This window comes from Somniosus microcephalus, chromosome 5 (assembly GCF_052327205.1).
Source record: "Somniosus microcephalus isolate GS21.2 chromosome 5, FLI_Smic_1.0, whole genome shotgun sequence".
Lineage (NCBI taxonomy): Eukaryota > Metazoa > Chordata > Chondrichthyes > Squaliformes > Somniosidae > Somniosus > Somniosus microcephalus.
In genome coordinates, this window is record NC_140991.1 from 62920294 (window position 1) to 62944369 (window position 24076).

A 24076-nucleotide genomic window follows, 5' to 3' on the forward strand; every position below is an offset into this window, starting at 1 on the left:
AGAAAAGCATTCAAGTTCGTCACTGAGCTGCTGTGCTGAAATCTGTTTTGCACTAACTGTTCCATCCTTTCACATATACGATATGTTAGGGACATTGAGTCGTGGGGTTGGTGGGGAGGCGGAAGTGGAAATTTTAGGGAATAGGCATGCAAGTGGAAAAGAGTTCAATACAGTCTAATAATATTGTAAGTGTACAAATTTTGAATCAACTTGAGAAATTGATTATGTTGCAGTGGGTTAGAGAATTTTTAGGTTTTATACAGAAGGTTTTCCAGATGTACTGAAATTCAGAAATGGTACTTAAAAAGCATGTATTTTTTTTTGGAGGTATGTATATTTGTAGTTCTAGTGCCTGTTTGTAATGTTGTACAAATGTAATTTTGTCTTAATATAGTATTCTAATGAGCCTGTAATGTTGCTGATTGGTCAGTGGTGTTTCAACTAATCAGATCATTTGAGGGAGGGTCGGGGGGGAACGTCAACTCATTTTCAGCTGCCGGGATCCTTCCCTGTTGATCTCCATTCTGAACATTTTAGCACTCTGCCTGATCTTTGCTTCACTTCCAGATCCCCATCTCCCCATTGAGACCTCCTCAGTGTCTCAGCTTTGCCTCCATTCCCCCTGACACAGCAGCAGCCAGCTATTTGCTTCCCTGGTCTGTCCTGACTCCAAGTGTATTAGCCTTCCTAGTCCTAACTGACTGTTAAGGTAGAGAATAAACACATTTGGCGCTCTTTTAAATACTGTCAAAATGGCAACATTGTTCATTTCTTTGTCACTATCCTATTTATGTTGATGTTGACTGAGTTTATTCCAGGCACTTGTCATGTAACTTTTAGATTTGTCATTTATAATTATTTACTATTCGTAGAACAATTTATATTCATCTATTTGATTTCTATGTATATAAATAAATAAGATTTTGTCCATAGTGTCTGCTTGTGTCCCAGCTGATCTATGCATACCACATATTTATTAATACATTAATACTCAAATGATTATCAAGGATCAATTCTTTGTACCTGGTTCTACTATCAGTGTGAAATCAAGCCCCTACATTCACACTCCCAACCTACAATCTCAAGACCTGCTCCCTCGTGCCAAGACAACAAAATAGCACAGGCATTAAACTTCTGCTTCCAGAGAGGATTGAGATCATTTCTGCGTCTGAAGTTTGGCGTCCCAAGTCTGCCTCCAGATTTCTATGATGGATAGGGGAAAATGAGATTTGTGAGACCATAACAAGAATTAGGAGCAGGAGTAGGCCATACGGCCCTTTGAGCCTGTTCAATAAGATCATGACTGAACTTCGATCTCAACTCCTCTTTCCCACCCAATCCCCAGATTCTCTGAGAGTCCAAAAATCTATCTCTCTCACTCTTGAATATACTCAACGACTTAGCACCCACAGCCCTTTGGGGTAGAGAATTCCAAAGATTCACAACCCTCTGAGTCAGGTTAACAGCGCTCACCGTTACTGTATTAACGTTTTAATCGGACAGTAACTTACAGCGACCACACATGCGCAGTTAAATGCATAAATCAGGAAGTTGCTGTCCGAGTTGTCCCGCACCTCTCAAAAGTTGCGCGACAACGGCATCTCACCAGGAGACTCGCCATTGAAATACATGGAACGGCGTGAAGATGCTGTACTTAGCTCATACATACGCATTAAACTCGCCAGAAAAAATTAGGGCTTGTCCATTCCTGTGTAAGTGCCCTCTAAAGGTGTGATGCCTTACTGCCAAATAACCTCACTGGCACTGAAAATTAACTAACAAGTGTGGAGTCTTATTTCTCCAGATTTTAATTATTGTTGGAGATTTAAAAAAATAAAAAATTTTAAATAAAAAATGTTTTTACTTTTTCATTGTCACTTTCATCTCTCTCTCTTAATCCAGTCTTAATTCTCTTAATTCCTTCTCTTCATTTTGCTTTCTGTACCTGATTTTACATTGAATTAAATATTCTAACTGACACTTCACTGCTCATCGATTCTTCAATCTGATTGGTTAAGGAGATAAACAGTTGCTTGCCTTCTTCACACAAGCCCCAGATTCTTTGTCGCGGGCGCTGTGCTTTTTTGATAGCTGCCAAAACTTCCGGTGCAAAAGCCCATAAAAAGTCTATGTGCAAGTGTAACCAACAGCTGGCGCCATTTGTTCGCCGCTCACCGCAGGATTTGGCCCATTGAGATAGAAAGGAAATGTGTGAAAGGCACCGAGTGCCAAGCATACAGCAAGAGAAATGCACAGAGAGCAACAGTAAGACAGGAGACAGAAAAAGGAGAAAATAAGAGTCATAAACAAACACAAATAGAGTTGGCAAAAGGAGATGATCGAGGAGGCAGAACGAATGGAAGACAAAATTGAGTACGGTGGAAAGAATCAGAGAATGAGAGATCGAGGAAGACATTTTACATTTTTGTGTAAAATAAAGCCTGCATTCCATTATTTTCGTAGTATAAATTAGTTGGTAGTGGTGACAACACATGCACCACTTTCCTGCCATGAAATTAGTTTTTATTGGCTTGAAAAAATAACTCTTTGCCAAAATTGAGTGTACAGTGGTAATATAAACAGATCACGAGATGAGGATTGATGACCTAATTTGAGTTAATCTCCTCCACCTATGTAATACAGTATATCCTGTGTCTCAACAAAAAAAATAGCCAAACTTTATCCTCAATTTGTCGGTGTGCATTGCTGGTTCGTTTCTCTCAAAAATGTGAATATATATTATGGCTATGTTTCACTTTTCTTCTTCACCACCTCTTCATATGTAAACATTTCTGCAAATGATGTGGGAAATGCCCTCCCGCCCCCGCTAACTTCTGCCTTGGGGAGGGGGAAAAGAGTAAAAATGTTACTTTAAGGTTCAGATAAAATGTAAACTTTGTATAGTGGTTGTGTTGTGTTTATCACCCAGTTAAATGCTTAAATGACAGATGTGTGTAATCTGAACCAAATTATTTCATCCAAAAAATGTAAAAAAACCTAATGCATTGACCAGGTTTTGATTTTTTTCCTAATTGTATAAATATTACAGCTCTTTAATGCATTATGAAACTCAATCCCACCTTAGTATTTCTGCTGTTAGGGCAAATTCATAAATGTTTTATTATTCTCATCTATGTCTGTGAGACTTAACAGCCATAAGTTTTGGATGTTAAAGTGGTTTATAGGCGCACTTTTAATGGAAAAGAGTTGGTCATTTGTTTACAAGTACACTTTCTGATGTGATTTACAGCTTTGCCACATCATTGCATCATTTGCACACATCTTTGACAAGCTGAGAATGACGTGTGGCTATTCTGGCTCTTCCCCTCCAAACAAAAAAAGCTTGGAAAAGTCTTCAACATAGAACCCTGTTAAGACCCATCCACTAAGGGTATTATTGGTATTAGAGCAGTTTCGGCTTCACATTAAAACAAAGTGTGTGGTATAGGTCAGGAGTGAGATCGACCAAATTGAATTCTGGTAAGTAGTGTGAGACCTCCTCGAACTACAATAGCAAGAAATTGCTTTTAATGTAGTAAAACATCCCAAGGCGCTTCACAGGAGCATTATGAAACAAAATTTAACACCAAGCCACAAGACATTAGGACAGAGGACCAAAAGCTTGGTCAAAGAGGTAGGTTTTAAGGAGTGGAGGGGTCGAGAGAGGTAGTGGTGAGGTAGAACTGGGTGTCGTCAGCGTACATGTGGAACCTGACGCTGTGTTTTCAGATGATGGTGTGGAGATGCCGGAGTTGGACTGGGGTGGACAAATATAAGAAGTCACACAACACCAGGTTATAGTCCAACAGCTTTATTTGAAATCACAAGCTTTCGGAGCGCTGAAGAAGGAGCAGCGCTCCGAAAGCTTGTGATTTCAAATAAAGCTGCTGGACTATAACCTGGTGTTGTGTGACTTCTTACATTTTTCAGATGATGTCACCGAGGGGCAGCATGTAGATGATAAATAGGACGAGGCTAAGGATAGATCCTTGGGGGACACCAGAGGTAACGCTGTGGGAGTGGGACTGTCTGGCAACAACTGGATAGATAAGAATGGAACCAGGTGAGGGCAGTCCAACTCAGCTGGACAACTGAAGAGAGGCATCGGAGGAGGATGGTGTGATCAACCATGTCAAAGGCTACAGACAGGTTGAGAAGTGATCGCTTACCACGGTCACAGTCACATAGGATGTCAGTTGTGACTTTTTAATGAGGGCTGTTTCAGTACTGTGGCAGGGGAAGAAACCTGATTGGAGGTATTCTAACATGGAATTCTGGGAAAGATGGACATGGATTTGGGAGGCAACAGCACATTCAAGGACTTTGGAGAGGAAAGATAGGTTGGAGATGGGGTGGTAGTTTGCAAGGACAGATGGGTTTAGGGTGGTTTTTTTTAGGAGAAGTGATGACAGCAGATTTGAGGGGGAAGGGGACAGTACCTGAGGAGAGGTAACTGTTAACTATATCCACAAGCATGGGAGCCAGGAAGAGAAGTTGGGCAGTCAGCGGTTGGTGGGACTAGGTTCGAGGGAGCAGGGGGTGGATAAGATGAGCTCGGAGAGGGCAAATAGGAGAAAAATTAGAGAAAGTTGTGAGTTCAGGACTAGGCCAGGGGGAACTTTGACCCGGCGGGCTAAGGGAAGGGAAGGAAGTAGCCGAGGCAGCTAACAGAAGAGAAGCTGGGGGTTATCTTTGTATTCCAGGATGATCCTGGAATGTTGAGCAGTTTTAGCAGAGGAGAGCAGGCACAATAGTGCTATAGGTGGTCCAGCCAGATCTGGTGATGAATGGTTAAAACAGTTGTCTGCTATAAACATTCAATAACAAACCTGCCACAACTGTAACTAGTACAAGGCAAGGTCTTAAAACTTCATTTTTAACTTTTTCAGTGATGGCGAAGAGCCAAGTGCATCTTTTACATTTTGCTACATTCTGTGGAGTTCCTTGCAATAACAGCTTGCAACTATATACAGGAAACTCTTTTTTATCCGGGACCGGCGTGGTGCCGGTTTATCAAAGTCCGGATTACAGAGAGGTATAGTTAAAAGGTACGAGAGCTCCGTACACAGCAACAAATCCAGGCTTCCCTGTTGCTTAGCAACCGGTGCAGGAACCCCGGCCACAGACCAAGCATCCCTGTTGCTTAGCAACAGGTGCAGGAACCCCGTTACACAGCCACAGATCCAGGAACGGCCACTAATACGAAGTAAAACTTACCTGAACCTACTCCTGAATTTTGACGGTTAACAGAGATTTCTGGTTATTTAGGTGCCGGTAAATCGAGAGCTTCCTGTAGTTCTTTTGAGGCGATTTTTGATGTGGGCAGAGAGGTACCCAGGTGGATGTGTTTAAGGAGAATGTATCAGCTGAAGGGTCTGCCACCAAAGATAGAGTGAGGGACCAGAGCCAAAGGACCAAAGCACATGTGCTGGCACAGTCTAGAGAAAGTTGCAGAAGTAGTGAGTAAATGGGGATGAGATTTTTTAATTTCATGCATTGGAGGATGGGCAGCCAATGGAGGTTGTTGTGTAGGATGGAACTGTGGGGATGGGAGGGCAGTGAAGAGAGAGTTGGAGAAGCCTGGAGTTAACTATGATGCAAATGAGTGTTTCAGCAGTGGTTGGGGATGAGATGTGGATGGTGTGATGTTTGAGATGGATATGAGCAGCCTTGGTGATGGGTAAGATGTCTTGAAGCTCGGTTCAGGATACAAGTTGCCTGTTTCAGCCTGAGTGAGCAGCTGGCGAGGAAAATGGAATTGGGGGCTAGGTTGCAGAATGTGTGATGGGTGGTGAACTAGATGATCTTGCCGATAATGAGTTGAAAGCTTTTGCTTATGCTCGATTTTGATGTTACGGACAGAACAATGGTTATGGAATTGAGGGTTGCAGTGGAGAGAGAGTGAGTTAAGTTTAAGTATGAATATGGAAGCTGACTCCATGCCATGGAGGAGAAGCCACCATGGGGGGATGTGCTGACTAATTTAAGATGGAAATGAGTGCAATGGAGAAAAGGTGATGCCGCAGATGTGCTTGACCAGAAGGTGACACAGAGGTGATGGTATGAATCAAGTCTATTGGTGCACATTGCTCTAAGATGATCACATTCTTGTTAAAAATCCATTACCTTTTGTTCTTTAAGGAATCACAAACACATCAATTAAGTAACCTGAAAACATCAGATTGTGCAGGAAGGAGATTGAGTAATAGACATCTGTTGAGAGTTGTAGCTCTGAAAAGTTTAATAACTAAATTTTCAAGACAAATTGAGTTTTCCTTTGCAGGTTTCAATCCAGTGCAGATGGAATACAAGCAGTTAGTGTGTGCCACACTTTCCATTTGCAGTATTTAGTCAACATAGTTGCTGGGGGGTGGGGGGCACCCTGATCTACACCTTTAGAACAGCTGCACAGTCTGCAAGTAATGGTGTAGATTTCACCACTGCACTGAAAGCAGGTTACAAAGTGAATGTCAGGGATTGATCCTGCCTCTGTAAGACCCATGCTTTGTTTGTAAAGACTTTTTCTGTACAGTGGGTACTTGGATTCACCGTTCCATGTAATAAATCAGCTCTTGATCTTGCTGTAGAGTTGCCACATACGATTAGCTGAACTAAAGTGAGCTGAAAGGCCCTGCCAAAGCTGGTCTACTGAGGGCTAGAAAAAAAGATTGGTGATTAATGGTCTGTTATTCTTCATGCTGGCCTTCGTTTGAACACCCTAGAAAGTAATAGCTTTGAACAAGATAGATTCTCAGATGTCACTAATGCAATGAGTGAAAACAATATTTCACTGAAATTTTCCCTACCATTTCATTATGTTTCATAGCTCACTGAGGATCTGCACAACACGCCAATGAACAGTGAGATCAGAGAACTGGTGAAGCTGCTATCACAGCCCCATCTCAAGGTGAGGACATGTTACACGTGTGAATGTGTTGTCAAAGTAAACGCTTTTGCTTGAGTTTTGTTGCCGCAGGCAGTTAGCAATAAGCAAGACCAGAAGATTAAAATCTGATCCAATCTCAAGGCTATGTTTCTGAAATTTCAGCTCTGCTTAACTTTATTGCATTTGTATACTCTATATAAAGTCTGTGCACTTGGGAAAGGGTAGGGCCTATTGGAGATCATGAGGGTAATCTGTGTGTGGAGGTGGGAGACGTCGGTAGTGTTCTTAATGAATACTTTACGTCTGTTTTCACAAAGGACAGGGGCGAAGCAGACATTACTATCAGTGGGGAGAAGTGTGAAATATTAGATGAAATAAACATAGTGAAAGAGGAAATACTAAGGAGTTTAGCAGCTTTAAAAGTGGATAAATCCCCAGGCCCGGATGAAATGTATCCCAGGCTGGTAAGCAAAGCAAAAGTGGAAATAGCAGAGGCCCTGACCATCATTCTTCAATCCTCTCTGGCTTCAGGTGTGGTACTGGAGGACTGCTAATGTGGTACCCTTGCTTAAAAAGGGAGAAAAGGATAGACCGAGTAATTACAGGCCAGTCAGCCTAACCTTGGTAGTGGGAAAATTATTGGAAAGAATTCGAAGGACAGGATAAATCTTCATTTAGAAAGACACGGATTAATCAAGGATAGTCAGCACGGATTTGTTAAGGGAAGGACGTGTCTGACAAACTTGCTGGAATTTTTTGAGGAGATAACGAGAGTAGATGAGGGTAGTGCGTTTGATGTAGTGTATATGGACTTTAGCAAGGCTTTTGATAAGGTTTCACATGGCAGACTGGTCACAAAGTTAAAAGCCAGGGCAAAGTGTCAAGTTGGATTCAAAACTGGCTCGGAGACCGGAAGCAGAGGGTAATGGTTGGTGGGTGTTTTTGTGACTGGAAGGCTGTTTCCAGTGGGGTTCCGCAGGGCTCAGTCCCTTGCTTTTTGTGATATATATCAACGATCTAGACTTGAATATAGGGGGTATGATTAAGAAGTTTGCAGATGATATAAAATCGGCTGTGTGGTTGATACTGAAGAAGGAAGCTGTAGACATCAATAAATTAGTCAGGTGGGCAGGACAGTGGCAAATGAAGTTCAATCCGGAGAAGTGTGAGGTAATGCATTTGGGGAGGGCTAACAAGGAAAGGGAATACACATTAAATGGTAGGACACTGAGTAGTGTAGAGGAACAAAGGGACCTTGGAGTGCATGTCCACAGATCCCTGAAGGTAGCAGGATAGTTAGATACGGTGGTTAAGAAGGCATATGGAATGCTTGCCTTTATTAGCTATGGCATAGAATACAAGAGCAGGAGGGGTTATGCTTCAGCTGTATAAAACACTAGATAGGCCTCAACTAGAGTACTGCGTGCAGTTCTAGTCACCGCATTACAGGTGATTGCACTAGAGAGGGTACAGTGGAGATTTACAAGGATGTTGCCGGGAGTAGAGAATCTTAGCTGTGAGGAAAGACTGGATAGGCTGGGTCTGTTTTCCTTGGAATAGAGGAGGCTGAGAGGAGACTTTATTGAGGTGTATAAACTTATGAGGGGCATAGATAAAGTGAATAGAAAGGACCTATTTCCCTTAGCAGAGGTGTCAAAAACAAGGTGGAAGGTTTAGAGGGGATTTGAGGGGAAATTTCTTCACCCAGAGGGTTGTGGGGGTCTGGAGCTCACTGCCTGAGATCAGGCCATCTTAGACTGGGTATTATGTAACGAGAAAGGATTAATTAGCAATCTTGTTGTACGAGGCCCCTTGGGTCGGAGCGATCATAATATTATCGAATTCTTCATTAAGATGGAGAATGAAGTAGTTGACTCAGAGACTAGGGTCCTAAATTTAAATAAAGGAAACTGCGATGGTCTGAGGCGCGAGTTGGGTAGGATTGATTGGGGAATGTCACTCAAAGGGTTGACGGTGGATAGGCAATGGCAAACATTCAAAGACCGCATGGATGAACTACAGAATTTGTTCATCCCAGTTTGGCATAAAAATAAAACAAAAAAGGTGACTCAACCATGGCTAACAAGGGAAATTAGGGATAGCATAAGATCCAAGGAGAGGACATATAAATTGGCCAGAAAAAGCAATAATCCTGAGGATTGGGAGCAATTTAGGATTCAACAAAGGAGGACAAAGGGATTAATTAAGAAGGGGAAAATAGAATATGAGAGTAAGCTTGCAGGGAACATAAAAACTGACTGTAAAAGCTTTTATAGATATGTGAAGAGTGAAAGATTGGTGAAGTCAAGCGTAGGTCCCTTGCAGTCAGAATCAGGGGAATTTGTAATGGGGAACAAAGAAATGGCAACGAACTAAATACATATTTTGGTTTGATCTTCACAAAGGAGGACACAAATAACCTCCCAGAGATGCCGGGGAACATAGGGCCTGATGAAAGGGAGGAACTGAAAGAAATCAGTATTTGTAGGGAAATGGTGTTAGGTAAATTGATGGGATTGAAGGCCGATAAATCCCCAGGGCCTGATAATCTACATCCTAGGGCACTTAAGGAAGTGGCCCTAGAAATAGTAGATGCATTGCTGATCATCTTCCAACATTCGATGGAATCTGGAACAGTACCCATGGATTGGAGAGTAGCTAATGTTACCCCACTATTCAAAAAAGGTGGTAGAGAGAAAACGGGGAATTACAGACCGGTAAGCCTGACATCAGTAGTGGGGCAAATGCTAGAGTCCATTATAAAAGATGTAATAGCAGAGCACTTGGAAAACAGTGACAGGATCGGACAAAGTCAACATGGATTCACAAAAGGTAAATCGTGCTTGACTAATCTACTGGAATTTTTTGAGGATGTAACTGGTAAAATAGATAAGGGCGAACCAGTGGATGTGGTGTATCTGGACTTTCAGAAGGCCTTCGATAAGATCCCGCATAAGAGATTAGCGTGTAAAGTTAAGGCACATGGGATTGGGGGCAAGGTATTGACTTGGATAGAGAACTGGTTGGCAGACAGAAAGCAAAGCGTTGGAATAAACGGGTCCTTTTCCGAGTGGCAGGCAGTGACTAGTCGGGTACCGCAGGGATCGGTTCTTGGACCCCAGTTATTCACAATATATATTAATGATCTAGACAAGGGAACTGGATGTAATATCTCCAAATTTGCAGACGACACAAAGCTGGGTTGGGCGTGTGTGCTGTGAGGAGGATGTCGAGAAACTCCAGGATGATTTGGACATGTTGGGTGATTGGGCAGAAACGTGGATAAATGTGAGGTTGTCCACTTTGGTGGCAAAAACAGGAAGGCAGATTATTATCTAAATGGCAATAGATTGGGAGAAGGGGAAGTGCAACGAGACCTGGGTGTCCTTGTGCACCAGTTGCTGAAGGTAAGCATGCAGGTGCAGCAGGCGGTTAAGAAGGCAAATGGTATGCTGGCCTTCGTAGCGAGAGGGTTTGAGTACCGGAACAAGGATGTCTTGCTGCAGTTGTACAGGGCCTTGGTGAGACCACACCTTGAGTATTGTGTGCAGTTTTGGCCGCCTTATCTGAGGAAGGATGTGATATACCTATCAATTCATTCCATGAAAAGCGACGAGTTAAGATAGTAACTATAGGTTTTTATTGGCTAAATAACAGAGCCCACCCTCGTGGGTGATCGGTTCCAACAAGGAAGAATACCAGCCAAGCGGTCACCTTTATACCTGGGCAAGCAGGCGGAGCCATGGGCGGAGTCAGCTGAGGTATGCCTAGGTATAACAGCGTGCGTGGCAAGAGGTAACCTTGTGTAGTGATAGCAACAGTGTAAACAGTGATAACAACAGTGTAACAATAGTGAACGGTTGTGAACGGTAACAGTGGTTTACCACAGGATGTTCTTGCCATGGAAGGAGTTCAGCGAAGATTCACCAGGCTGATACCTGGGATGGCAGGAATGACGTATGAGGAGAGATTGGGTCGATTGGGCTTGTGCTCGCTGGAGTTTAGAAGAATGAGAGGGGATCTCATTGAAACTTATAAAATTCTGACAGGACTGGACAGACTAGATGCAGGAAGGATGTTCCCGATGGTCGGGGAGTCCAGAACCAGGGGACACAGTCTAAGGATAAAGGGTAGGCCATTTAGGACAGAAATTAGGAGGAATTTCTTCACCCAGGGAGTGGTGAACCTGTGGAACTCTCTACCACAGACGGCGGTGGAGGCCAGTTCATTAAATATATTCAAGAAGGAGTTGGATATATTTCTTAAGGCTAAAGGAATCAAGGGGTATGGGGAGAAAGCAGGGACAGGGTACTGAATTTGGATGATCAGCCATGATCGCATTGAATGGCGGAGCAGGCTCGAGGGGCCGAATGGCCGCCTCCTGCTCCTATCTTCTATGTTTCTATGTAAATAGCGCTGGCAGAAAGAAAGACAGCTGCCATGCGAGAGAGAAAAAAAATAAATGGAAAAAAATGATAGGGGCAGAGGTTATGGTCTGAAATTGTGGAACTCTATTTTGAGTCCAGAAGGCTGTAAAGTGCCTAATTGAAAGATGAGGTGCTGTTCCTCAAGCTTACATTGAGCTTCATTGGAACAGTCTAAGAGGCCGAAGACGGTGAGGTCTGAGTGGGAATGGAGTGGAGAATGAAAGTGACAGGTGACCGGAAGCTTGGGTCACCCTTACATTTTGGATACTATTGATTTGTTCTTTGATACACCTTGAGAAATTCTTTTCTATCCAAGCTAATCATTTTACCAATTGGTATGTTTCAAGAGTCAGAAGAAAATAACTGACAAAATGAGAGGATGGGAATGGAGGAAATAAATATGGTCAGTGTCTGACTTGAGAGGCAAAAGTAGCCTTGCAATCGCTACAATTGTAACTTAGAAGACAAAAATTTCCTAGCTATGATTTTTACTTTGCGGTTGGGTAATGGGTGAGATCTGATCCTGGGTGGAGGAGATTTTTTTTATTCATTCACAGAATGTGGCAAGGCCAGCATTTATTGCCCATCCCTAATTGCCCTTGACAAGGTTGTGGTGAGCCGCCTTTTTGAACTGCTGCAGTCTGCGTTGTGAAGGTACTCCCACAGTGCTGTTAGGGAGGGAGTTCCAGGATTTTGACCGAGCAACGATGAAGGAACGGCGGTATATTTCCAAGTCAGGATGGTGTGTGACTTGGAGGAGAACTTGCACGTGGTGGTATTCCCATGTGCCTGCTGCCCTTGTCTTTCTAGGTGATAGAGGTTGCGGGTTTAGGAGGTGCTGTTAAAGAAGCCTTGGCGCATTGCTGCAGTGCATCTTGTAGATCGTATACACTGCAGATACAGTGCACCAGTGGTGGAGGGACTGAATTTTTAAGATGGTGGATGAGGCGCCAATCAAATGGGCTGCTTTGTTCTGGATGGTGTCGAGCTTTTTGTGTGTTGGCGCTGCACTCATCCAGGCAAGTGGAGAGTATTCCATCACACTCCTGACTTGTGCTTTGTCGATGGTGGAAAGGCTTTGGGGAGTCGGGAGATGAGACACTCTCTGCAGAATACCCAGCCTCTGACCTGCTCTGTAGCCAAAATATTTATGTGGCTGGTCCAGTTAAATTTCTGGACAATGGTGACCCCCCCCCCACAGGATGTTGATGGTGGGGGATTTGCTGACGGTAATGCCATTGAATGTCAAGGGGTGGTGGTGAGACATTCTTTTGTTGGAGATGGTCATTGCCTGGCACTTGTGTGGCACGAATGTTACTTGCCGCTTATCAGCCCAAGCATGAGCGTCGTTCAGCTCCTGCTGCATGTGGGCACGGACTGCTTCATTATCTGCGGAGTTGCAAATGGAACTGAACACCATGCAGTCATCAGTGAACATCCCCACTCCTGACCTTTATGATGGAGGAAAGATGAAGCAGCTGTAGATGGTTGGGCCCAGGACACGGCCATGAGGAACTCCTGCAGCAATATCCTAGGGTTGAGATGATTGGCCTCCAACAACCATAACCATCTTTCTTTGTGCTAGGTATGACTCCTGCTGGTTGAGAGTTTTCCCCCTGATTCCCATTGACTTCAGTTTTACTAGGGCTCCTTGATGCCACACTCAGTGAAATGCTACCTTGATGTCAAGGGCAGTCACTCTCACTTCACCTCTGGAATTCAGCTCTTTTGTCCATGTTTGGACCAAACCTGTAATGAGGTCTGGAACCGAGTGCTCCTGATGAAAGCCAAACTGAGTATCAGTGAGCAGGTTATTAGTGAGTAAGTGCCACTTGATAGCACTGTCGACGACACCTTCCATCACTTTGCTGTGGCAAGAATAGAGGCTATTACAGAGGTCCTGGTGTGATGGATTTATCTCTCACTTTCTCTAAACCTTGTTTATTATATTGATAGGAGCTTCACAAAATCTGCTATTTACCCATGATGATTTGGCACTTTTCTTAAATTATACTTTTTTACTCTGAAGGGTTAAAGCTATCGAGCTAATCTGGCCTAAAAATATAAGCACCTACTGTGTAAATTATTTATTTGCACAAACATTTTGGTTCTGTTCAGCGTTACGGTTTTTACATCATTTAAGTGTAGTCACTTCTTCCTCCGATTTGCCTTGTGGGGAGGGTGGGATACACTTATGTTTTTGACATTGAACCTGAAATTTGATTGCTTTGGACTTTAGGCATGTAGTTTTTTTCTAAATATGAAGTAACATTACAATAAAATGGTGTGGTTTATTGCCAGCACAGTATTGATAACTTTTTGGAGTGGTGTGAACTGACAGTACAAGGTTATGGTGCAATTTTCCAATTCTCCCAAATTAAGGACGGTGAAGTTCTGTGGATGTGGCCTCTGATTGTTGATTACATTTTTAATGTTGGAATACAGCAGATGGAGTAGTTGGCTATGTTACATGAGAAACTTCTATGTGATTCAGTGGATGATCTGAGCTCTTTTTAAACTTCAATTTTTAAACTTTTATAAAGTTGTTTTGCAGCTTTTGCAGTTATGTGCAGACAGTGTGCAGCATAATCAATGTGTTTGTTTCCAAATTGTCTTGAGGAGGATGAAAAATGGCAAACCATCGCAGTTGAGCAATCCTACTGCTGCTAAACTACTTCCAATTTCCATCAGTGTACTGCAAAAGTACTTTACACTGGCACATGATGTGCTGTATAACACCATCATTAAATAATCCTAAAATAATAAATCTAATTTGTGGTATTCTGGCCTTTGAAATTAAGGGCAAATGAGATTTCTGGTCGCTCATTTATTTAAATTTTTCTTGTAACGTATCTTTGAAGATAGTTGCGGTTGACATGTATTATAAAACCATTTCCATTGCCTCAAGTCACAAAGCATAAGGTTGTAGAGGTTACTTGGTAGCAGCTGAGAAAAATCTGGCAGAGCATAATAACACAGCTTCTATGAGTTTTTGACATTGCTGCCTCCAAAATATATGGCAGCATTCCCTAACATCCATTTTTGTGTGTTTTTTTTTTGCCCTTTGTCTCCAACTTTGGCATAAGCCAGAAAGGCAGAGCCAGGACGTACTCCAAACTGCAAGACTTTGGAGCTCTGTTTTTAAAATGATGGTTGCCAGCAATAAATTACTTGTTCATAGTTAAGTGATGTAAAACTAACACAATTTATTTGTTAAAATGTGATTTAAAAAGTTGCAACTATATTGCTCCAGTTCTGTGCAAAATCCAATGTACAAATGTTTATAGAAATAAAAAAAAAGTGTGAAGGATTAGCTCCACATGAAGGTCCTTTTTGTCTTGAATACTGTTCAGTATTCTCAGTGGAATTTCACAAGAAACAGCCACAAGGTTACAAGCAGTGGTTCCTCACAGTTGCTATCTTTATCTTTAACTCCTCTCGCCACATGAAAAACAAATGATTGTGGTTGTTCGGTGGGAAGTTCCTGGTTGAGGAACGAGTGCCAGGGACTTAATTCAAAAGAAAACAGAGGAAGCTAGATAAACATATGAGGGAGAAAGGACTAGAAGGTTATGCTGGTAGAGTTAGATGAAGAAGGGTGGGAGGAGGCTCGAGTGGAGCTTAAACACCGGTATGGACCAGCTGGGCCGAATGGCCTGTTTGTGTGCCATACATTCTTTCAATGTAACTAGAAATGGACAATCAATGCCAGCCTTGCCAGTGACACCCACATCCCAAGAATAAATAAATAAATGATTTCAAATGCATTTGACTAAGTCAGCACAAACTAGTCTAACCTTGTATAAATCACTTGAGAGACCACATTTGGAATATTATGTGCAATTTTGGACACCTTACTGTGGAAGACACAAACAGAGCCAAGGGTCTAATGAGAGTGAGGAACTTAAAGTAATTAATATTAGTAAAGAAAAAGTACTGGAGAAATTAATGAGACTACAAGCTGACAAATGCCCTGGACCTGATGGCCTACATCCTAGGGTTTTAAGAGGTGGCTGCAGTGATAATGGATGTATTGGTTTTGATCTTCCAGAATTCCCCAGATTTTAGAATGGTTCCTGTCCATTGGAAGGTAGAAAATGTAACCCTGCTATTCAAGAACGTGGGAGAGAGTCAACGGGGATGTATAGGCCAGTTCGCCTGACATCAGTAGTAGGGTAAATGCTCGAATCTATTATTAGGGACATGGTAACAGGGCACTTGAAAAATCGCAATATGATTAGGCAGAGTCAACAGGGTTTTGGAAAGGGAAATTGTGTTTGACGAATCTTAGTTTTTTGAGGATGTAATGTGAAGGAATAAACAATATAACCCATTCAGAAAAAGACACCATTCTATGTAGGAATTCTGGGCTTATTAAAACACGACAAGCTGGGTCTGGAAATCTGGAAACCCAACGATGAAAAAGCTGTGATAGCATTCGGGCTGTTGAGATCAGATGAGTTGTTGACACTGAATCAGTGGCCTTGTTGAAACAGAAGGTTAGAGGCTCCTGGAAGTCTAAACCTTTACCCAGAACAAGGTGTTTTAATTTACACTTCGTAAAGGAGCACATATGCTTTCATGAAAATGACATCAAGTAAAACGCACCTGCAGTTACATTGTTTTTTATGGTAAACTTAGAACACCTAAAGAGACACAGTTCTGTACTGCTACCAGCTGAGGTGACTAAGAACTGCAAGGGTCAGCAGAAAAATGACTAGAGATAGTTGGCTTACATCAGCAGAAAACCTTAAAGGCAATGCCAATGGGAAAGGGTGTAAAAATTGAACTCTCAAATGGGATAATAGACTTGCTTGAAGGGGCAAAGCGATTCTCGGCTTCAGGGCTAGCTCTGTAAGTCTACAACTCTTTGTACTTCGGGGATCAAGGTACTGTATTTGATTTTGGTGGATATCCTGAATAAACTTTAAGAACTGTAAAACTGTAGCGAAGTTAAGATTCGAGAGTAGGTTCTCTGCTAATACAATTGTAAAGCTTTCTCTTTTTAGATCTGTTAATTTTGCGATTGACTCACCAACTGTAAATTATATGTCGGTTCTTTAATAAATCTATATATTTTTAGAATTGTCTCACATAACATTTCTGTATCAAACTCGCAAACTCAATCTCTGTACACTCTTTGGTGAGGAGTTGCACAATTCTGGGGGAGTTTTCCGGACCCTCATAATATCCGGAACGTTACAGTCTAGCTAAACTTATTAAAAGTGCTATCTGGAGGACGGTAACATTTTCAAGTTCTTTTCCTTTAGGGAGAGATAGTCCGAACCTTTAGACCTAATTAAGCGTCTTTAGGATTCGGCTACCTCAAACTTTAGTTGAAAGTGAATATCTGAGGAATACGCCTGATCCGGGGTAGTCTTAAAGGGGCTAGGACTAGTAATTATCCTTTCAGTAACTAGCAGGGTAGATAAGGGGGAACTTGTGGTTCTAGTATATTTGGATTTTCAGAAAACATTCGATAAAGCGCCACAGAAGAGGTTATTGTACAAGGTTAGAGCTCATGGGATTGGGGGCATGGATTGAGGATTGGTTAAAGGACAGAAGACAGAGAGTAGGAATAAACAGGTCATTTTCTGGTTGGTAGGCTGTAACTAGTGGAGTGCCACAATATCAGTGCTTGGGCCTCAGCTATTTACAATCTATATCAATGACTTCAAGAGGACACAGACAGGCTGGTGGAACGGGCGGACACGTGGCAGATGAAATTTAACACACAAAAGTGCGAAGTGATACATTTTGGTAGGAAGAACAAGGAGAGGCAATATAAACTAAGGGGTGCAGGAACAGAGAGACCAGGGGGTATATGTGCAGAAATCGCTGAAGGTGGCAGGACAGGTTGAGAAAGCGGTTAAAAAAGCATACGAGATCCCGGGCTTTATAAATAGAGGCATAGAGTACAAAAGCATGGAAGTTATGATGAACCTTTATAAAACACTGGTTCGGCCACAACTGGTGTATTGCGTCCAATTCTGGGCACCGCAATTTAGGAAGGTTGTGAAGGCTTTAGAGAGGGTGAAGAAAAGATTTACAAAATTGTTTCCAGGGATGAGGGACTTCAGCTACATGGATAGACTGGAGAGGTTGTGGTTGTTCTCCTTTGAGCAGAGACGGTTGAGAGGAGATTTGATAGAGGTGTTCAGAATTATGAGGGGTTTAGACAGATAGAGAGAAACTGTTCCCATTGACAGAAGGGCCGAAAACCAGAGGACACAGTGAAGGTGATTAGCAGAAGAACCAAAGGCTACATGAGGAAAAACTTTTTTACGCAGCAAGTGGTTAGGATCTGGAATGCACTGCCTGAAAGAGTGGTGGTGGCAGAATCAATCGTGGCTTTCAAAAAGGAATTTGCAGGGCTACGGGGAAAGGGCAGGCGAGTGGGACTAGCTGAAGTGCTCTTATTGAATGGCAGAGCAGACCCGAGGGGCCAGAGGGCCTATTCCTGCTCCTGTTGCTTATGTTATGTTAAAAGGAACTGGTGCATTCCTTCAAAGTTGTGAGAATTGCAACAAGGAGAGTTTCAGGACTGACGGTGGGAGGTCTAATGTCAGGAAAGCCTTGTTTTTGCTAATAGAACATGATCCAGGTTTTCAAACTACTGAGAGAAACAAATTATGTTGATGTAAGTTGGTTATTTGAGTGACTCTGTGAGACCGAGAACTAGGGTCTACCAGAGCAATCCTGTTTGTGGATCTTGGGAAGGAGGTAGAAGCGGGCTGTGCGGGGTTGGGGAACTATGAGGTTGGTGGCAGCGGGGGGAAGATCTCCAGAGGAAGCTGAACGCCAACTCTCCGACACCTCCTCCAACCTCCACCTGGACCATGACCCCACTACCGAACATCAAATCACCGTTTCCAAGACTGTCACTGACCTCATCTCCTCTGGAGATCTTCCCCCCCGCTGCCACCAACTTCATGGTTCCCCAACCCCGTACAGCCCGCTTCTACCTCCTTCCCAAGATCCACAAACAGAACTGCCCTGGTAGACCCATCGTTTCAGCCTGTTCTTGCCCCACGGAACTTATTTCTTCCTATCTCGACTGTATCTTTTCTCCCCTTGTCCAGTCTCTTCCCACCGACATCCGCGACTCTTCGGACGCCCTCCGCCACTTTTAACAGTTTCCAGTTTCCTGGCCCCAAACGCTTCCTTTTCACCATGGACGTACAATCACTCTACACCTCCATCCCCCACCACGATGGCCTGAGGGCGCTCCGCTTCTTCCTTGAACAGAGGCCCGTCCAGTCCCCATCCACCACCACCCTCCTCCGCCTGGCTGAACTTGTTCTCACATTGAACAACTTCTCCTTTAACTCCACTCATTTCCTCCAAATCAAAGGTGTTGCTATGGGTACCCGCATGGGTCCTCGCTATGCCTGCCTTTTCGTGGGATATGTGGAACAATCTTTGTTCCAGTCCTACTCAGGTCCCCTCCCTCACCTCTTTTTCCGATACATTGATGACTGTATCAGTGCTGTTTCCTGCTCTCGCCCCGAACTAGACAGTTTCATTCACTTTGCCTCCAATTTCCACCCTTCCCTCACCTTCACATGGTCTATCTCTGACTCTTCCCTTCCCTTCCTCGACTTCTCCATCTCTGGGGATAGGTTATCGACCAATATTCACTACAAACCCACTGACTCCCACAGCTACCTGGACTACACTTCCTCCCACCCAGCCTCCTGTAAGGACTCTATTCCATTCTCCCAGTTTCTCCATCTCCGCCATATCTGCTCCAACGATGCCACCTTCCACACCAGTGCTTCTGACATGTCTTCCTTTTTCCGCAACCGAGGATTCCCCTCTACCGTGGTTGACATGGCCCTTGACCGTGTCCGTTCTATCTCCCGCACTTCTGCCCTCACCCCTGCCCCTCCCTCCCGGAACCACGATAGGGTTCCCCTTGTCCTCACCTTTCACCCCACCAGCCTCCACATTCAACGGATCATCCTCTGCCATTTCCGCTACCTCCAAAGTGATCCCACCACCAAACACATCTTCCCCTCCCCTTTCAGCGTTCCGTAGGGACCGCTCCCTCCGAGACACCCTAGTCCACCACTCTATCACCCCCAACAGCCCTTCCCCTTCGCCTGGAACCTTCCCGTGCAAGCGCAGGAGATGTAACACCTGCCCCTATACCTCCTCCCTTCCCACTGTTCAGGGCCCCAAACACCCCTTCCAGGTGAAACAGTGATTTACTTGTACTTCTTGCAATCTAGTATACTGTATTCGCTGCTCACGATGCGGTCTCCTCTACACTGGGGAGACCAAACGCAGATTGGGTGACCGCTTTGCGGAACACCTCCGTTCAGTCCGTAAGGGTGACCCCGAGCTTCCGGTCGCCTGTCATTTTAATTCACTGCTCCATTCCCACTCGGACCTCACCGTCCTTGGCCTCTTGCATTGTTCCACAGAAGCTTAACGTAAACTCGAGGAACAGCACCTCTTCTTCCGATGAGGCACTTTGCAGCCTTCCGGACTCCATATCGAGTTCAACAATTTCAGATCATAACCTCGGCCCCTATTACTTTTTTACTTATTTTTTTCCACCGCTTTGTTTTGGGTCCTCCTTTCCCCGCCCCCCCCCCCCAACCCCCTTTCCTTTTTTTTCTCTCTCCCACCTAGCAGCTGTCTCTTATCTTGCCAGTACACTTCACACCTAATCTCATCTGTCTTTTGTCTCCACTGGCCTATTACCATCTCGTCTGGTTTTGAATACCTTTTAATGTCTCTTTTCCTTCTTTTGTTCGATTGCAGCCCTGCCTTCGATCTATTTTATTTCCTTTCCAGTTTTGAAAAAGGGTTTCGACCCGAAACGTCAATTCAAATTTCTCTCCACGGATGTTGCCTGACCTGAGTTTTTCCAGCATTTTCTGTTGTTATTTCGAGAACGTGGGTTTAAAAGTAACTAATGTCAAGCAAGATAACAGATTAGTAAAATAAATCTTTATTCCACCTGCAGAGTAGTAGATATGTGGCACTGACTGAGCAAAAGCAATTGACATTTGGTCAGTTAACTCCTTTAGGAAGGAGCTGGATACGATTTTGAGCCAAGTAGAGAGTGAGGTGGTCAAATACACCGTGAGACATAGGTTTTCTGCTTCTGCACTGGAGAATGGGTAGGACTTGTCAGTCAAGAATAGCAGATCAGGACTGAGTATTGGAGATGCAGAGATAGATCAGTATTCAGGTATTTGCTTCAGTTCAGCGAACATTTATGGAGAGTGTTTTCTCATGAAGTGAAATGGTTGAGGTGGAATTCATGATATGGAGGAGGCTTAATGGAATGAATAGTCTTTTTATTGTCTCCTTATGTTCTAAAGTACCGTAAAGCCTTGTGAGGATCCATCGCAGTTCTCAACTGCGAACTTCTGTGCCAGAATGATAATTGAACATGATATTGCCAAGTTCAACAATCAATGTTGCGCCTCAGGCCAGCTAATCATGGAGATAAACAGTGATGTGCTTCAAACAAGTCACTTAGAAAACCAGAACTGGTGATGCTTCAAAGTAGCTTTTATGCACATTTCTGAAGGTAGCTTTTTGCTTATAGAGTACTATCCAAGTGAATATTTTTGTCTGGTAGCATTAAGCTCCAGTTGTGGTCTTTCCCAGTGAATTTGGTGGAAAATGGAGTCTTTGTAAACTTCTAAAATAACATTAACTACCCAATGTAGCTACTTTCTGCCTGGGCAGGGCAGTGTTCCCAGCTGCAACTTTTACATTGAAAAAACTGTCAAGACAATTTAAATCAAATTCTTACACCCACACAGAGCTGGACTGGCTTTGTGTGGGGCTATCAACAAAAAAAGTTGGAATGAAATTAATACATCAATTCAAAACATAAGAATTTGCTTTTATAAGCCATTTATATTATGCAATGCCAGCCAATTCCAACTTCATGTCAGTGCAAACTGGACTGCTACTCAAGTGAATGGTCAGCCAAATTGCATTCATGTAACTGGCACGAGACCACCTGAAAGGGGTACTCTGGTACAGTTGCCAATTGGTATGGTACAACTAACTTGAAATAATGAAAGGAAGGCTAGAATAGGTAAGAAAGGAGGAGTGGAAATATTGCTGAAGGGGGAATACATGCTGTAAGAAGGACTGATGTACACAAAAAGAAGTTCAGACAGAGTCCATATAGTTGGAGATCAAGGATAAAAAAAAACGATTGTTGCATGAGTGGGATTGTACTACCGACCCCCCTAATTGTGAGAGGGAAAGAAAAAAGAATATGTAAACAGATTAGGGAGATGAGCAGGAATAACTATTATAGGAGATTTTTAATTTCCCACTCATTGATTTGGACAGGGAAGGGAGTAAATGAGAAGAGGGAATGGAATTCCTAAAATATGAGCAGGTACTCCATTCTCAAATAGTGTGATCATATGCCTACAAGGTGAAAAGTGTTAGATCTATTTATAAGTACCAACATAGATCAGGTAGATAAGTTAATTGTAGATGAACACCTCTGGAATAGTGCGCATAAAATGATCAGATTTATGGCCCAAATAGACAGGGAAAATAGTTAGGAAAAAATAAACGAGCAACAGATTTCAATAAGGTAGATTTTAAAAAGATAAGTGAGCTAGGTGAGATAAGAGAAATTGGCCCGTATTTTCCGATCGGAGGCTTCCTGCGTGCGGAGGCCTCCGATCTGGAAAAAATCCACGAACTTACCCGAGGGCTCCTGAGGTCTGGACACTTCCGCTCCTGCGCCTCTCCAACTCGAAATGCGCAGGGCCCACGTATCACAGAGGTGCATGCGGTTCACAAGCGTCCCTGGGATCACATGGGCCATGGGGAGCCAATCAAAGAAGGGAAACTCCCTTCATACACTTGACAGATAGACCTGTCAAATATATGAATGGGGATCACCCCAAAAACACACTAAAACATTAAATCATTTTTTTAAATCACATTTTTAAAATGAGTTGAAATTACAATAAAATTAAATATTTTAAACAAAAATTTAATTTTTTGGAAAAAATAATTGAAGTTTTTTACGGGGCTAAAAAATAAACTTACCTTTTTTAAAGTATTTTTAAATGATAAATGAGAATTTTTATTTTTTAAAAACTTTGTTTCAACTATTGCGCTGGTAAAAGCAGGCCTTACACCTGCTTTTACCAGGCGTAAGATTTCTAAGGGTTTTCTGTGGGCGGAGGTTCTCCAGAAAGCGGAACTCTCCCCCCACAGAGGCCCTTCTCCAGGGCAGGCATCCGATCTGCCAAGAGCATTCTTGACAGATCGGAAATGCCGGTTTTCAGCGCAGGTGCTTGGCATGCCTGAAACCAGCATTTCCGATGTCCCTACGGGTGTGTACACAGCCCGTACACACCTGTAGGGATAGGAATATACGGCCCATTGACATATAAGTCTGTAGATCAATCATGGATATTTTTAAAAAGGAGATTGCAAATGTGCTAAATAAATATATACCATTAAAAAGGGAGACTACTTCAAGTTTCAGGGTGCTGTGGGTAAATAAAGAGGTTAGAAACAAACCAAAATTGAAGAAGAGGGTGTGTACAAACACATGAAAATGACAGACAGGAAAAGCATCATGACCCTGTGGTAAACCACTGTTTGTATTCCACTGTGTACATGCCTGGACATGCCTCGGCTGACTCCTCCCACAAGTCCTAGTATAAAGGTGACTGCTCCCCAGCCCTTTGTATTTCTGGACCGGTCGACCACTCGAGGCAGACCTTCATTCTTTTGTTAATAAAAGCCTTTAGTTACTCTCTTAACTCTCAGTCTTTTATGAGTAATTGATAGCGCATCAATTTTATTAACAAAATTTTTATAATGGAGAAGATCCTCACACCAGCATGCCTGGACTTAGATCATCGGGAGGCGGACTCATCCACCAAGTTTACTCACTGGCTTAAGTGTTTCGAAAAATTCCTGACCGCCTCCGCAGCAATCAAATCGGACGAGGACAAACTGGATGCCCTGACCTCCAAAGTGAACCACCGAGTGTACTCGGTCATCCAAGACGCGACCTCGTACGCGGACGCTATCAAGCTCCTCAAGGACCAGTACACGCGCCCAGTGAACGAAGTGTACGCCAGGCACCTTCTGGGGAGTCGTAAACAATAACCTGGGGAATCGACCGTGGAATACCTTCAGGCACTGTCTGTGCTTGGCCGGGCCTGTGGTTGTAAGGATGTAAAGGCCGCCGTGTACACAGAGGAACTTATCCGGGACGCTTTTGTAGCGGGCCACAGATCCAATTACACCCGACAGCGACTGTTGGAGCAGAGTGACCTCGACCTCAACAAGGCCTCTGAACTCGCACTATCATTGGATGCAGCCTACCGGGGCATGGATGCCTACTCCTCTGCACCGTGGACGCCGCGGGGAATGACAGCCTGGGACACGGTAGGACCGCCTCATAGCGCCGTGCCACACCCCAGCAACGGCCCAACTACCGCAGCAGTGTCCCAAGGCCAGACAGCAGTGCCCCAAGGCCAGAAATGCTACTTCTGTGGCCAGGCAAAACACCCCAGAGCGCGCTGCCCGGCGAAAAACGCGATCTGCTCGGGCTGCGGGAAGAAGGGACACTACGCTAACGTCTGCAGGGCCAAAGCCACCCCGAACCCCAGCAGCGCCGCGTGTGGGCCATGCGGGCCGCCATCTTGGGCCTCCCCAGCCATGTGCGAACCACCGGTACAGCAGCCATTTTGGACGCCTCCAGCCACATGGGGATCATGGACGCCGCCATCTTGGACGACAG

The 24076-nt window shown here is 43.7% G+C and overlaps 1 protein-coding gene across 5 annotated transcripts in view; it reads left to right on the forward strand.

The window, feature by feature from the left end:
- mpp7a (MAGUK p55 scaffold protein 7a) overlaps nucleotides 1-24076 on the forward strand; it is a 550968-nt gene that overhangs the window by 363345 nt on the left and 163547 nt on the right. For all 5 annotated transcript variants that reach the window (XM_085987688.1, XM_085987686.1, XM_085987689.1 and 2 more), the window contains one exon: nucleotides 6827-6907. In XM_085987688.1, the coding sequence (XP_085843814.1) occupies nucleotides 6827-6907 (81 nt within the window). The remainder of the gene's footprint in view (nucleotides 1-6826; nucleotides 6908-24076) is intronic.